The sequence below is a fragment of the Strix uralensis genome, chromosome 1 (assembly GCF_047716275.1).
Source record: "Strix uralensis isolate ZFMK-TIS-50842 chromosome 1, bStrUra1, whole genome shotgun sequence".
Classification (NCBI taxonomy): domain Eukaryota; kingdom Metazoa; phylum Chordata; class Aves; order Strigiformes; family Strigidae; genus Strix; species Strix uralensis.
In genome coordinates, this window is record NC_133972.1 from 84,475,709 (window position 1) to 84,492,816 (window position 17,108).

Here is a 17,108-nt window from a genome sequence, read left to right on the forward strand (position 1 = left end):
CACCTCGCAGGAGTGCCCGGCACCTTTGATCCAATGGTTTTGTTGTTTTCTACAACATTATTCAAGGCCCAGCAAAACGTGTCTCTTACTTTTAAAAAGCCCAAAAAAGTACACAAGCAGTACATGATCTGACTCCACTTAGTTTCTCTACGCAGCGTATGGCCGTTTATGAAGTATTATGGATCCTGGATCCAAGGCTAGCCCTGTCTTTCTGACAGAATGCATAAGCATGAAGAAAATGGGTCCATGGTCATGGAATATATTCTATTGGAAGAAATACTTTAAAATAACTACATATTTACAACCTATAGTAATTTATATCAACAGCAGAAGCAGTAAAAAACAGTGAAAGTGCACAAAGTCTCTGTAGAGAAAATACTAATATTAACAAATGAACTGAACAATTTCAGAAGAAATTAAAAGCAAAATTTATTCATAATAAAAGACAATATTCTAGGCAGTATTTTCTCTTTCCCATTTCAGTTTCATTCCCAAATAAATCCTGTGGGTTTTTTTTCCTCTGGAAAGGGCAGTTTTCTCTAGAACCAGATTGCTTTCTAAATTAAATGGGTCTAAAACTGTTATTTTCCAAATAGCAATACTGAAATGAGCAAAAACCTGGTACAGACGGTTTTGCTGCTGACTTCAGTGAAGTTCAATCTTTGTTTCTGAAGAAAACAGCAATTCAGCTCCATACAGGATTCAATAGGTATAGCATCCACATGCATGCGTACTTTTCATCCTTAAAAATGAAAATACCAAGCCAATGTCTGTACAGTAGGGATAGTATCTGAGTCATCAGTGAAATACCTCAAGGCAAAATAAGACAATATTAATGCAACAGAGTATAAATTATATTCTGTGGATTGGGCAGAAGCCATAAGCTGCTCTAGTGAAATGATAGCGGGTTGCCTGGTTACTTCAAGCACAGATGTTAAGGAAGATCGCTGTGTAAACCTAGTGTCTTAATGGCATTATTGAGATAATTTTTTAAAAGGTACAATGTAACTGAGGAACATAACCAAACTCTATCAAAAAAAGTGTAATTAGATAAAAGACATCAATTTATTTTAAGAAGGTATATATATTTTTTTTTTTACAGACACTTACAGAAATCAGGTGAAAAAAATACATTTTATGGACAAAAACTAGTTTCTCTTGCACTAATTTTAAGAAGCAAGACAGTAAAAATAATAAGCATAGAACTAATCTGAACAAAGCCAAACAGGTGAAAATTCAGATGCAGCTGTCTCGGAGAAAGCAATGCAACTCAAAACTAGCTCTTGTTCAGCTTGGGTTCTAGTGCCACCTGCTGAAATAACAGTATTTTTCCCCTTGCAACCATAAATATGCAATTTAAATTAATTCACTGCATTAGAGGGCAATACATGAAGAAAGGTCACAAAGAAGATGAGGTGCTTGAGTAATCTAAGTGCACATCCAGAGTGCCATACACCAGGCCTAGCAAATTGAGAACCTTCTCTTGAATGATGTCAACCTGCTCTGAAGGGCAATAGTCATCCAAACTTGATCTGTAACAAGGAATTGAAAAAAAGCATGAGAGAATACAGGTATCACCACCATCACCACATTTTGTATTCTTGTAGTGCTCTGTGTCTAGGCTGAAGCTACTTTCAAACTGTGGTGAGTTCTGCCTCCCAGTATCCCTTCAAAGCATAGCGTCTCGTTACAGCTTTCAGCAGTAACAGTTTGCCTGAAATTGAACAGGAGGTCTGGAGCAGATTAAGAATGTGACCCGTTCATCCTTCCAATTCTACTCTCTTCCTGCCTCTGACACAGAACATGTTGGCAGTCAAAGTTCAAGCAAATGATCTAATTAAAGGACTGGTGGAAAGTTAAGACTGAAAAATTCAAATGCTACTAGTAAAATAGGTAGGAAAACTCAAAAAACAAATATTCACAATCCCTGGGATATAACATTATTTACAGTATCTATTAATGAACTGCAAATAGATAGTAGTAAAAAAGCAGAGCTGACACTTCTTGTAGGGACACACATTTTATATCTGTCAAGATCTACATAAATGATTCTGTATATTCTCTGCAACAGTGGATGATAACCCTGCAGCTGGCATAGGAAGTACAGCTTTCTTTTACTGTAGGTATTAGCCACACTGTTTCTTGTTGACAAAACCAATTTCATGTCAGCTTCTGCTACTGTTGATTGCCCTTTAAGGGCACACTTACTATTTCTGAAGTGATTAAATTACAATAATTTGTCAACAGATACACCGTGGTTTTCAAATTAAGTTTTCCCAGGACAGATCCCTGGTTCTCACAGGTCCCTGGCCTCAAACTCCATCCTGTTCTCCCAAATAATACCCTTACAGTCCTGGAAGCATAACTTTTATCCCATACAAAGCTTTACTAGAGCTTTCTAGAATATAAATCCCTTTCAGCCTTTTAGATGAAAATCCCTTCTATCAGAAGTTTCACTGAAAACAGAAATCCTATCTGTAGTGCAATAAACCCTAGAGCAAGAGAGTAAGGAAGGTGAGATTTCAGCCCATGCAGGCTTGTCCAAGCTAACTTTGCTCTAACTAGCACAATTGATAAAAGTAGTGGAGATGTATGAACCTCAGTGACAGCTATCAATCTCAGCACACTCAAGGCCTCATCACAGGCTTTACATAGCCCGTGATGAAGTTCATTAAGCCATCGTACTTTCACTGCTTTTGAAATCTGTGCTAGCTACTCTAAAACCTAGTAAAACCAGCCATCAGCACAGAACCTTGCCTTAGCTGTGTAGATACTGTCACTGCCTTATGATCAACATTTTCAAACGTCAGTTTTCACTACACTGTAGACAGAATTTAAGATGTGCCAACCAGTGCTATATTGATAGAATCATTCAGCTTCATAAGCACCGTCTGAGCATTTTAAAGTGAAAGTATCTACATAGTCTTACCGAGCAACTGTCACAAGTGTGGGTTTAGGCATATCTTTTAGTAGAACTTTAATGGATTGTAGGAGGCCTTCAATCTCCTCTTCAGTGCTAACATGGTGAGGAAGCTCCATATAATCACAGGTCAGACCAGCCTGATGGACCTACATGTAAATTAAAAAGAGATTTAATTTCAGCCGATGAATTACGGATACAGCTTATCTGTGTAAAAAATCTCTAAGATACCATACCTAGCCCAGTAGGTAACTTACACCTCTTCAGGCAGTAAGAGTTGGGCTTTTTTCCCCAACTTGTTCTTTAAACAAAAAGAAAAAAATTCTGGAGGTTGTATGGATTGTTTCATTACCTCCAGCATGCTGTACCTCTCCTATGAATTCAGAGTATGCTGCAGCCCTTGAAGATGATAGGTCTGATCTTTTACAAATAGGTATCTTAAGTTCTATAAAGTATATCAACAGACCCTGTTGATATGAAACCTTCCTTCACAGGAAGCAGCCTGAGACATCACAGTCCTTAAAGATCACATTACTGTTGCCTAAATATAGAGAAGCAGAGTAGAATGTTAGAAGCTTTAAAAAGAAAAGCTGGCCTAAGTAATACAACATATTAAAAAAAAAAAAAAAGTACCAAAATCTCACAAACTCCTGAATTGAGAAGCAAGTCTGAGATGAAATGAACCATGATCTTTTCCCTCCCTGTTGAAGCTGGTTTTGAAATCTGTCTACTTTCTGCTGTTTTACCTAGTCACCTACCATTTCATAGTCTGGGCTTTCCATCCTGGTTTTCAAACTGTGAACTAGTTGAACAAGTGACTTCATTCTGGAGTTAAAACAAAATCAAAACTTGTTACATAAACAGTTGGAAACATATATATTTACCTTAAGTGGTAAAAAAAAAAAAAAAAAAAAAGAAAAAGGAAGCAGAAAGTAGAAGTTATCGTGGCCTAGGATTTGAAAAGAAATTTGCCTCTCTGTGTCATCTTGCACCTGAGAAAAATGGAAATTATCAGTACTATTATACTGTTTCACCATGTCTTTCTTAGAAAGCCCCTATACCTGCCTCTGGCAATGCCTCTTTGCATTTCTTTTAGGGCAGACCTGGAGAGAAGCTGTTGTAGCTCAAAGTTGTATGAACTTGACAGGAAATCCCTGTGGTCACTGTTACACAGGTGTGGCAGTAATGGCTGCATTTGATGGGGAAAATGAGTGATTTTCCTATCAAGGGAAAGCTTGCTGTTTCTTTTCAGCTAAAAACATTTAGTTTAAAAGCATAGTGGATACTATTGAGATGTTTTGTGGACACAGTTACTCAGGTACAGCCTTTCATGCACTTTCATTTTTCCACAGAAAGCAGAACCTTCAGGAGCACCAGAGAAGTCCTTCTGCATAAACACTGTAGCCTGTTGCTTTTTTGAGAGATCTGCTGTACACAGATCACTAAAGTTTTAGTCACCAAACATGCCTCCCTCCGCAGAGAACAGAATTTGCATGAAGCTGTACAAGGCTGATCTTGCAAGGACTACCAATGGCACTCAAGACAGCAGACTGCCTTTCCTTTTGTCTGACTTTCTCCTCTAAATCTAAAGGAAAAATGGTAGCCCTGCATAGATCTTGTCCAGCCTCTCTCCTTTTCTGTTAGCAAAGTGCTGGGCTAATCTGTTCCCGAACTACTCTTCGCATTTTAAGCCATTTAGAAATCTCCTACCCAGGATATGAAGCCCACTTCTGTAGGGTCTCTTCATCATCATTGTCACACAAATCTGCAAATGCTGCTTCCAGATCTTCTAGCTGATGAACACGGTCTTCAACACAATCCAGCAAGCCCTCCTTTAAATAACCACATATAAAAGTTATGAAAAAAAGAGGTAAGAATGTCATGGCTTACCCTATGATTTGAATTCTGAAATGACTGATCTACTGGAAGTGGGGAATCAGAAACAACTGATTCATTACTACAAAACATCTTTTCAAGAGGATCAGAATGAATGCCTGCAGAAGCTGTTATACCTTCAGAATAAATCACCTCTCTGCTCTTTCCTACAACAGATGAAAAAAAGCAACATCTACATTTCAGCAGAATACAGAGGAGTAAGAAACTGTATATGACTAATTGTTGGATTTGTTCCTACAGCACTGAAATGCTCAGATGAGTACAAGCTTTAACTTTTTGTAATGAAAGGAAAATTTAATCTTTCTTTTTTTTTTTTAAAAAAAAATAATTATTAAATCAAACGCATTTTCAGAAAAACAGAAGAAAAATTGATGTTTTGAGGTTCTATCAACTCCGCATGCCTAAAAAGACATGGAATTAATTTAAAATGTCAATTATTGCTCTGATCCTGCAAAGGTTTATGCCCTTTCTTAAAAAGTTCAGAACACATAAAGAGGCAATCTTCTTGGAGTGAGGCATGCAAACATTTGCAGAAAGAGATCCTACATACCAAGTGAAAAAGCAATGCTTGGCGTATTTGGTATTAAAAATGCTCATGCAGTGGTGCGTGAAGGAAATTAAAAAGCACTTTGGAATAGGTGGATAACAGTTAAGAACATAACAATTCCCTCTTAGGATTCTGCTGGCTCTAAACAGATGCTGCTTCTTTTGGTCAGTGATGTCAACTTTGGGCTAATATTTAAGAGGAGCTGAGAGGGTATCAATCATTCATGAAGTACAGCTTTATGATCCTATGCTGGGGTATGAATAAAACAGTTTTATTAATAAAACAGTTTTATATCACATCTGATCCCCCTCTATACTCCTTAAAAAACAAAACCAAACAAAAATTGCCAAAACAACACAACATTATCTTGTAGTGTGATAGAAATGTAACCATACTCTGGAATTTTAAGAGACTAGATATGTAGAATATTTTCTGAAACTCTGAAAAACACAAAGTTCACTAGCTTTCTACCTTCAAACCCTTTAAATTGACTGTCTCACTATAAAACCATCCATTAATCTGTTCTTGCCTTGTTCAGTTCTATGCCTATCCATTACTCACTGTCTACTAACGATTTCAGTTTCCTCCTATAAATTTGTTGGCTTTTGTAAATAACTTATGCCCTGAAACCATATTGGGAATTTAAATCACACGTGTTTACCCTTTTCACATTTAACTACCTTTTAAACTGGTAACTGTTTTTATCGCTGATTTGACTAACAAATATGAAAATGAATTTGGCAATCTTCCACATATCTCCATTTCTTTATACACACATATTAATTAGGATTCAATAATCTGTGATCATTATATATGTTGAATATATTAAACTCTCTGTAACAGTGTTCAGATGAGATTACTAAAACAAAGATGAGATCTTGTTTAGAAATTACTTGGCGTAGTGACCATTAACATGGCTGTCTCCATGATTTGGGCTCGTGGCTGAATGACTATTTTGGCAGCTACAGCAGGCTTACATTTTCATGATTCAGAAGCGTGCAATGCATACAATGAAAAGTACATTACAGTGGTATAATACTGTCCTTTCCACATCTAAATAAATAGGTACAATACTAGTTAGGCACTCAGCACAGCTCTGACTATCAAGGAAGAGCAACTATGGCAAGGGAGGGAAGGGCCGGGGGTGGGGAACCCCAAACCAAAAAAAGCCCCAAACCAAACCCCTGTTAAGTTATAAAAAGAACAAGATTGCAGATGACTTACTGTGTTTTCATTTCTTCCTTGTCAATTACCACTTGTTTACTGAAATTAATTTTCACACTCATGCGAAATATTTATGCAGTTCACACATTTAAACATTTAATAGGAAAGAACTCCTAAGATGCTGCTGATTAGCATGCTGCACAGCTTAATTGGAGACCACTTCATTAAGCACCTTTCATAGGTTCTTTCCTTGTTGTAACTCATTTTTATTGGGTAAATCAAAAGAATCATTGCCTCATACATCCCACAAGGAAACACCATACCTCTGTTGCATTTCTATGAGGCTTCTTGAAACTGTACAACTCTTGCAAAAGCTCATATTCTGTCTTTGAAAAAGAAAGAAGAGGTAAAAAAATAGGGTCTTCACATGAGAAACAAAATCCTTAAAGCCCTCCTCCTACAAAAAAAGAATCTAATGGCTAAGATCATTCCTCTACTCTAGTACTGCAGACAACTCTGAATAAATGCAGGTGGGGAGGCTGTGAGGCTCGAGAAAGCAGTGCTTCATGGCCTCAGCCAAACATTTTGCAATTGCTTAACTTTAAGCCTGACTTCAAGAACACAGCTTTAAAAGCTAAGTATTTACAGTCTGTTAGTTAAAGAGTCTCTGAAATTAAACATACATTTTGCTGAACTATGGTCCCAATGAGATTCTGAGTAAAACTGAGATAGCGGATTTAGGCAGACAAAACCAACAGGAGAGTATGACTATAAACAAAAAACAGACAGGTAAAGGCTTCACGTTGGTTGGCCAAGTTCACAAGTAAACTATTACAGGGGCTTGTCAGCTCTACTCCCTGATAATATTCAGGTTTATCAAGGATAAACAGATCTCTTTATTTAACAGCATTCAAAAGGTGAACACTTGAATTTTCCAGGAGTAGAGGACAGACTATTCAATTTTTACAGAACTGCAAAGCATCTTTAGGGCAATGTTTTGGATTTTAGACTTTTTTTGGTGGGAAGACAATACCCTTCTGTATTGGTGAACCATCTTTGCTTTTTAGTTTTTCCCTTGTATTCTTACATTTCAAGTGTTAGCTTGTGAAAAATTTTTGGATGGAATTACCATAGTTTACAACAGAGGGAACCTGGTTAAGAAGTATTAACTGTAAATGAAATGATATCAAAAAAGGTGCACAGGATGCTCTAACTGGGAAACTATCATAGCACAAAACCAAAAGAAAGCACAAGAAATAAAACAAAAAGCCTACCACTACGAAACCCCCGCAAAACCAACCAAACACCACCACCACACCCCTCCCCAAACTCCCCCATTATTTTATTCAGGATGTATTTTACCTAAGAGAGGTACTGAACTTTATTCTTATATGGCAAGACCCCCACAGTGCTTTCCATTTGCTGTACACTTCTCTTTGTGATTCAGAGCAACTAGCATTGCACATTGTCTGAAGATACTGTGATCATAAATACTGAAGGTCAGAAGCTAACAGAGGTCAGGGACACTATATTCACTTCTTTACACTGAGGCAGCCTAGCTGAAACTCAAAGATGTCAGATGTTCACCAGCACAGGCTGATGTTAGACCAGTGTTATAGAAAGATTTAAATGCTACAAAGAGTCTGGATACTGCAGAAAAAAATTGTAAACCTAAATGCCAATTTCCAGGGCAGATTAGTTAGTTCCCAAAAATCCTGTTCACATCAAGAAAAGCTGTTAACTGCTTTGCACCTTTGAGGATCTACATATTTATGACTCGATACAGGTGAGCTGCCTTTGCTGTGCAGGCAAGTTATAAATGGAATACAAGGCAGAGTCTTAAGCTGAGAGACATGGCATCGGAGACCATAGTTGGTTGCTTACCCTTATACTCAGCAGTCCAGACAGAGGAAATGAGAGTAACAGCCTCTCATCAGAAAAAGTTACCACTCTTTGGGGGTAAAGAATGATACAATCTGTCATCCTTCCCTGATGAATCTTGCTGTGGGTATTTGGAACATTACCTTTGGAAACCCAAACATAACTTTTATGTCCCAAGCAACAAGCAGAAGTGAGCCATACATCTTTGAGCTTGAATGTGCACTCAATACCTGTTTCAAATATAAGGCTCTACCCCTGTTAGGTTGTTGTACTTCTCTGGAGTGTACACTTCCTTAGAATGTCTCTCCTTCAAATATTATCATGATTTACTAATCATGATCAGCTGATCTGCTGATTTAGCCTAGGTGAAAATTTCTCCAGACATCAATGCTAGGACTGGTACCCTTGTGAATGTAAGAGGCCTTTCCATTGTCATGCTTACCTTTGTGTACATTTCTTTGAACGGATTTTTAACTGAAAAAAAATCTAAGTCAATGTCTAAAACATATGCATCCCCTTTCTGCAGTACTTGGCAGACATCTTTAACTATTTCCCTTATTGGGCATTCGCTGTTTCTGAGAGAGCTTGAAGCTGAGCACTCTGACAATGTTTCTGCCTTGTTCCAGGCACTTGCATTTTGTATTTCCTTTTTCTTCAGACTTGGGGTGCTGTGATCAAGGTCACCAGGAGCCACTGATGAAGAGGCAGAAACAGTGCTTGCTGGGTCATCTGTATTTAGCTTCAGTCTCTTAGCAGATGCTACGTCGCCATTTTCTTCCTGGCTGTTTGATGCTTCAGTAGGATTGATGAGAATGACATGTAAATTTAAAGGCTTCTGGTTTTCTAGCTGATCAGCAGGGACATAAAGACCATCACTTAAAAAGTAATGATCTGTACCTGTAACCCTACAATTGACAATAACTCACAGTTAATATACTTCTTTGCAAAGAGCTTAGAAAAAAGCATGTACACTTAAGGGATTTGGAGAAGAATGAATAGATGATTGATGGGTAACAAAGGCAATAAAACTGTGTACAAAAAATTATTTATTTTAATCTGTAGGTTTTTAAATTGAAGTTTTTTATACTTCTTTATTGCTGAATCAATGTATTAAAATTCACTTTGTATTTTTTATAACAGCCCTACAAGGTTTTTAATGGGTAAGAAAAAGATTCTACATTATGTGCTACTAAGATTAATTTGCTATTGAATTGCATTTTAAAGAAAACATTCAGAATTTAACAAGATACTGTTGATATTATGGCATATAAGACTGCAAAGCTATAGATATTTTGTCTTGGATTGCATATTTTTAAAGGAAAATTCTGTTAGTTGTGTTTTGAGAATTACCATGAAACCCATGGATATTAATTTAGTAAAAGTAAAATATTATGAATTAATAGGTAGCATTTAACTTTTCTTTACCACCAATACAGATTCCCTGTTCTAAGTGGGAAAGAGGAGGTAGCTTGAGGATGAATAGCGACACATCAAGGGAACCCATTTAATTAAAAACAAACAAAAAACAACATGAAAAACTCTGCTTACAGTGAAAATGTAAAGAATATTATTTTCAAGCCATATTTCAGTACATTAAACCTTAAGTATCATAAATTCATATTAAAAAACAAGCTTAAGAAGTGTGAACTTCTGCTCACTTGTGTTAAGGCTTTATTTGATACAGGGTATCATTGTCAATCAACCACAAAGACAAATAATTTCATGAGCAGCAGAGATGTGAAGCTTAGTTCCCTCATGTCTGGTAGCTGGATTATCCTAAGCCTGCTAAGGTAAGAGCCTGGATCACAACTTCATCTTGTTGATGGAGCATTCACAGGGCCTTTTCTCAGAAATTCTCCAAGGTTCAACACGAGCTCATGCTACCGCCCTTCCCTTAGTGGGACACTAAGGCATCTATTGCCTATCCAGCCACTGTTGTCAACAGAACTTTTAGGAAATTCCTATTTCTGAGGACTCTTTTCCAGTCTTCCTTCATGATTTTTGTAAGCCTAGAACCTGAAGAAAAGATACGTGACTGTCTTCAAAAGGCAGCTTGAAACGTTTTCAAGGTTGCTAAGGTGACCAGAGGATCTGTGGGAGAGCTATTCAGCCATCATGAAGTACTTCTATATGTGTGCTAGTTCTCATGGTTAAATGTAACTGAAAGCATTAGCTTTTCTCTTATTATTTATGTTTACTTTAGGCCTCAGATTCAGAACTTTAGAGCTTCTGTGTTTTTAGGTGGTAAAACAAAGCATTTCTCTGCTGCCTTCTGTTAAACTTGCTTCAAAAGATTTATTCTGATATGCTGGCAAGAGGCACGATTTGTAAATGTCCATTCAAAAATCACAATGCAGTGAACGTGGTGAATGCAAAATTATCATTGACTGAATCCCGCAGAATTATGAGGGGCTGTCACTGGAACTTGCATCACACAATGATTAAAATTGGATGGGACACCTGGAAGTCTCTTGTCAATGATCTGATGGAAGCAGAACTAACTTCAAAGCTAGATGAGGCTGCTGAGGACCTTGACCAGTTGAGTTTTGACTTTATCAAAGAATGAAGAATTCTCTGTCTGCTTGTGTACCTGTTTCAGTGCTTCACTAGCAGATAAATTTTAAAAAACCCACAACCCCCCCCCCCAAAAACACACATGAGAAAAACAGAATCATCAAGGGAAGGGAAGGGAAGAGATTTCTCCTCTTATTCAGCACCAGTGAGACCACATTTTACATACTCTGCTGAAGTTTGGGCCTCCAGGACAAGACAGATGACAACAAACTGAAGAAGGGCCGCTAAGGTGATTAGAGGGCTGGAGCACATGACAGGGAAGCTGAAGGAACAGCGTTTGTTTTGTCCTGATAAGGAAGGACTGAGTAGGATCTAATTGCTACCCTCTGCTACCCAAATCCTCTGTTAAAAATTACTGCTTTCTGAGATTTTGACTTTAATGAAGAGGACTAATTTAAAACTTGGGTAGCTGAAATGAAATGTGAATAGTTAGAATTTCCTATTAGAAAATAAAATTTAAGGCACAATTTTAATGGTACCCATGCACACAAATAGTCATATTAGGTCCTACGGGACTCACAAATACCCGTTAAATTTTCATTTTTATCCAAGAATACAAAAAACCTCACCCAAGAAGAGCTACAGAGACAGCATTTATATTATTAGCATATGACAGCAGACAATTTACCTGATTGTAGTTGTTGATATGTCTTTCCCAATTAAAAAATGGTGTTTTCCTTCTGAGATCTGCTGAGCCCAAGGTGGGTGAAGCCATACTACTTGAGAAATATGGCCAGCATAAACAGCAGGCATAATCCAGTTCTCAATACTTAATTCACTGTAATGAATGGAGAAAGACTGGAGATAATACTGTTACTTTCCCTGTAAGTAAAACATGGTCAGGAACACAACAAACATCTTCCACATCTTGAAAGCCCCCATGCAAATCATCTGAAATTAGCACTCTGTGTAAGGTTCATGTCAAAGAAACAAAAAGAGGGAAATCTTTACTCATAAGACAGAACAAAAATGTCAACAGTAGAATTTTAAAAGTTAGGATTATAGAGTGCTATCAACTTCACTCTTCGCATAGCACTCTGATTATAAACTACACGGATTTGTTGTCCTTTTTCTCTTGATACATCACACAGAGGAAAGTACAAGGAGCATCATCAACACTGATTAAATAACTTCAAACTGAGCTCAAGGGAATATTTTACTGTAAACTGCTCTAAGTAGATTTTAAATATAATCTCAGTAATTAAAGTGAGTCAATCGGCACCTACAGAATAGCAACTTTCCTGATTATCAACACCTCACTTTTTTAGGTGTATGATATAGTCCACAAAACTTCTTATTTATCCAACAAAGAAAACAAAATATTGACTACTGGTAGCGTGATACAATTACTTACATCATCTCGTCATTGCTGTAAATCACCGTGACACTGAAGCAATCGATACTTATTTTAAAACAGGAAAAGAAAGACAATAGGCAAGGATCACTCTGTGGCTTGTTACCTACCTGAGAAGTTGGGGAAAATATTGATCTTAGTGATCTTAATAGGAAAAGCTTGTTCAACCTCACGTATTCACGTCAACACAGGTGATATTATTTCAATCTCAAAGTCAATTTTTCAGTATGAAGAGACAGAGGCTGTTGTAAACCCATAGCTCTTCAGACATAAAGCATCCACTCAGTCTTGTTACTCAGAGGAACTACTAATTGGCCCAGTAACATGATATACTAAACAACTAAACAAAGTAAATTTGTAAGCCTTAAATGGCTTGATATGCAACTTAAAATATTTGACCACATTCAAAAAACACCAACATAACCTTTTTCGTCCAAAAAAATAAAGTTTCCAGCAAAAGTGCAAAGACAGAAGATATAGCCTCAGGCTGACTTATGCCTCTCTTGTTCATACATCCTACACAGTCATACCAATATTCACTGTAAATCAAAGGCAGCATGAAGCAGACTTAAAGTATTCTGATGTAGTACCCAGGATTTACCTAAAAAGAGCTTCTTTGTCAAATACAGTATCTGCAGGCATATTCACAGGAATGAGAAGGTCTGGATGGGAATCAAGGTGAACAAAGCTGATGTTACTGGCAGGAAGATGCTTTGAACCAATAGCACGATAGATGAAAGGCAGCACCTAAAACAACACAAATAAAAATATTTCCACTGTAACCAGTGAGCTGAAAAATGCAACAGCTTTAATAGCAAAAACATTAGTCCCAGTTAGAGGGAGGAGATGGAAAACACTACAAAGGAGAAACAACTCTGGTGGCAAGGCAGCTCATGAACTGTAATAATGATGAGCCCAAAAGGTCCACACATGAGAAGCTGCTGAAGTATCACAGCTCTACTCCCTCCTTCCTTCTTTATAGGAAGTCTTGTTTGCAGAAGCTCTTCTCACTAATCATTCAACTCTATTTCTAGGTTTTTTTCATTTGCTATTGAACCCCAGGAATGCCCTTCCTCTTCTGCAGAACATTGCCTCTGCATTGCCTTCTTCATGCTATAAAGCTTCCTTCCTTACTATGCATGAGTGCTGTGGAGATGAAAACATCTCATTACTTGTGTTTTGTAAGTTAACTGATGTAGAGTGAAAACTGACCCCACCATCATTTAAACTGTAGCTGATTTTTTAATCTATCCCCCTTGAAGAAAGGGCTTAATTCTTAATCCCTACATGATTTAGTAGCTGCAGTGAAGAGACTACCTTTCTCAACTGCCCAACCTTATCCCCTGGTGAAGGTCTTCACTCAAAGGTGGGAAAAACAGGAGATAAGGCAAACCACTGAAGTACAATAATGTAGGGTGGTAAAATGAGAAAACTGATGGCTGATTCATGATACCTCTTACACTGAACTGCAGTACATGGAGTCCCTCCCACAATTACAGGACAGTAACTGCCTTAGCTGTCAGAACAAATCCAGTAAGGACTGTGAATCACAGTCCTCTTATACAGCGAATGTGAAGATTGTAGAAGGACTGGGCAAAAAAATTACATATGATCTCTACATTCCAACAGAAATTCAGCTAATTTTTTGGCATAAAACTGATTAAGATGACAAAGTGTGTGTACTGCCAGACATAACCATAAAACATGACTGACAGCTGAAATTTGGACTATATTCCATCTGCCTAGTAATCAATTCCTCAGTTTACCCACTACATATGCAGTTATATGTATACTACTGTAATAGTAGATAAGACAAGGTTAAAAATAACAAATGTTCCCTGATCCATGACTTGTACTTCTCTGGAAAAAGGAAATAATCTGGCCTACCAGAACCAGTTAGTTTCATCTCAGGTAAGTGTTACTACAGACTGTGAGAGGAGGAGAGGATGGAGGAAGACATGAGCGACTAGGATCTCTAACCTTGAAAGTTCTCCTGCTTTGGATTAAGAGCAAGATTTCCTTTACATCAGCTGTTATTATTAATCAAAGTATGATGTATCTAGTGACACCTTGCCCTAGAGGAAGGTCAGTGTCAGCAAAGGACCACATAAAGTTTCTGTGAAGTTCTTGCACTTTGAGATGAAAGGTCATATATGCTTTATGCAAGATAGACCAATGCATATTCACACATATACTGAAAACACAGCATATACATTCACTATGAATAGACTTTGTTAATTGAAGACAGAAGTTTAAAGAACAAAGCAAAGATGAATCATTAATAGTCATTATCTCAGCACTCCTGTCACAGTGACACTCTTAGTCCTTGGTTACCACAGAAAACCAGCTATCACAGCACCGTGTACTTCAGTGAGTTAGCAAAAATGAACTGTGTTAAACTATTAACTTACAAGTTCAGAACCTTATTATCTTTAATAAACTTTACTGCACTAAAGTTTTCTATTTGCAAGACACTGATAGCATTAATATTTTTCACTTTTATCTCCAGGTCTTCATGCCCCCAGCAATCTTCACTGAAATCCGCAAGCTTCTGCACCACTGGGTAAGTACTTAGTAGTATTTAGTACTAAGGCTTGGTACTTAGGACTAAGTACTTCGTAGTACTTAGGACTAAGGCCTCAGCTTACACTACTATACACAAACCATACAGCAAACCAGAAGTAGTTCAAAAGCAACTCCTCCTTCCTCCACTTGTTTAACTACACTAAAAAAGGGAAGTTCCAAATTTAACATTTCTCATCAAGCAGCAGTCATTCTGCTTGTTGGGACATGATTATCACAGAATCACAGAATCAACTAGGTTGGAAAGGACCTTGAAGATCATCTAGTCCAACCATTAACCTAACACTGCCAGTTCCCATCTACACCATATCTCTCAGCGCTATGTCGACTCTACTCTTAAACACCTCCGGGGATGGGGACTCCACCACCTCCCTGGGCAATCCATTCCAATGCCTAATAACCCATTCTGTAAAGAAATACTTCCTGACATCTAGTCTAAACCTTCCCTGGCGCAACTTGAGGCCATTACCTCTTGTCCTATCGCTTGTTACTTGGTTAAAGAGGCTCATCCCCAGCTCCCTGCAACCTCCTTTCAGGGAGCTGTAGAGGGCAATGAGGTCTCCCCTCAGCCTCCTCTTCTCCAGACTAAACAACCCCAGTTCCCTCAGCCGCTCCTCATACGACATGTGCTCCAGACCCTTCACCAGCTTCGTTGCCCTTCTTTGGACACGCTCGAGTAATTCCATATCCTTTTTGTAGTGAGGGGCCCAAAACTGAACACAGTAATCGAGGTGTGGCCTCACCAGTACCGAGTACAGGGGTAAGATCACTTCCCTGTCCCTGCTGGCCACACTATTTCTGATACAGGCCAGGATGCCATTGGCCTTCTTGGCCACCTGGGCACACTGCTGGCTCATGTTCAGCCATCTGTCAATCAACACCCCCAGGTCCCTCTCTGACTGGCAGCTCTCCAGCCACTCCTCCCCAAGCCTGTAGCGCTGCTGGGGGTTGTTGTGGCCCAAGTGCAGCACCCGGCATTTGGCCTTATTGAAACTCCTACAGCTGGCCTTAGCCCATCGCTCCAGCCTGTCCAGGTCTCTCTGCAGAGCCTCCCTACCCTCGAGCAGATCAACACTCCCACCCAACTTGGTGTCATCTGCAAACTTACTGAGGGTGCACTTGATCCCCTCGTCTAGATCATCAATAAAGATGTTAAACAGGAGTGGCCCCAAAACCGAGCCCTGGGGGACACCACTCGTGACCAGCCTCCAACTGGATTTAACTCCGTTCACCACAACTCTTTGGGCCCGGCCATCCAGCCAGTTTTTTACCCAGCGAAGCGTGCGATCATCTAAGCCTCGAGCAGCTAGTTTCACCAGGAGAATGCTGTGGGAAACAGTGTCAAAGGCCTTACTGAAGTCAAGGTAAACAACATCCACAGCCTTTTCCTCATCCAATAAGCAGGTCACTCTGTCGTAGAAAGAGATCAGGTTTGTCAAGCATGACCTTATATATAATTATATAATAGTTATATAATTTTATTTAGCAATTTGCTGTCGACATGTGTAGCGTTGAGTTTCAAAGCACCGCACTGATGCCTAGCTAATTCTAAGAGTAGTGTAACATAGGTATTATCTCTTTCTAACTATAGCGACTACATCCCAAAGGAAAAAAAAAAAAAAAAGTGAGCAATAATTGGTTAAAAAGATGCCAAAATCCGATCATGGCATTAATTAACTTGAATCACGGAATCAGGAAGGAAATTCAGGTCACTTGAGCACTGAACTACATTTAAGTTTCAGCAACGAGAAGGGAGGGGGGTGAGGTTTGTGCAGGCTTGCGGAGGCGCGAGCTAGTCCCGAGGCAGCGCCCAGCGACTCGCTTCCACGGCGGAAGCGCAGCTTCCCGGGAGGGCGGCGGTACGGGGGATCCACTGGGCACCTCCCTTCGCCTCCACCTGCCAGGCTAAGCCTCCACACGGCGGAGAAAGCAAGCAATCAAGCAAGCTGCTCCCCATGCACCACCCGGGGCGCCCCCCATTCCGGCGCCGGGCACTCACGTCCTGGTGGTCCTCCACCACCCACACGGGCAGCGCCGAGTAGGCCCGCAAGCAGCCCCCGCGGGCCCGGGCCCCGCTGCCGGCCCCCGGGCCCCCGCCGTTCATGCCGCGGCGGCCACAGGGCGGGCAGCGCCCGGCGCGGCCCAGCCTCCCTCCCTGCCTCCCTCCCTCCCTGCCGGCGGGCGACGTT

General features: G+C 39.4%; 1 protein-coding gene across 3 annotated transcripts; it reads right to left on the reverse strand.

Annotated features, from left to right (window-relative positions):
* Window positions 1-404: 404 nt before the first annotated feature.
* C1H5orf22 (chromosome 1 C5orf22 homolog) lies at window positions 405-17,089 on the reverse strand. 3 transcript variants are annotated; one of them, XM_074873777.1, is made up of 9 exons: window positions 16,919-17,089; window positions 12,938-13,083; window positions 11,611-11,760; window positions 8,851-9,313; window positions 6,851-6,913; window positions 4,631-4,752; window positions 3,679-3,745; window positions 2,930-3,069; window positions 405-1,532 (listed from the first exon to the last, which is right to left on the reverse strand). In XM_074873777.1, exons 1-9 carry the CDS (start codon window positions 17,021-17,023, stop codon window positions 1,400-1,402), a joined length of 1,389 nt encoding a protein of 462 aa, XP_074729878.1. In that variant the 5' UTR covers window positions 17,024-17,089; the 3' UTR covers window positions 405-1,399. The 3 variants fall into 3 exon arrangements, with proteins under 3 accessions (XP_074729878.1, XP_074729886.1, XP_074729896.1); XM_074873785.1 differs by lacking the exon at window positions 16,919-17,089 and adding an exon at window positions 12,337-12,446 and having other exon boundaries at window positions 12,938-13,071; XM_074873795.1 differs by lacking the exon at window positions 16,919-17,089 and having other exon boundaries at window positions 11,611-11,780; window positions 12,938-13,036.
* Between the last annotated feature and the right edge of the window lie 19 nt (window positions 17,090-17,108).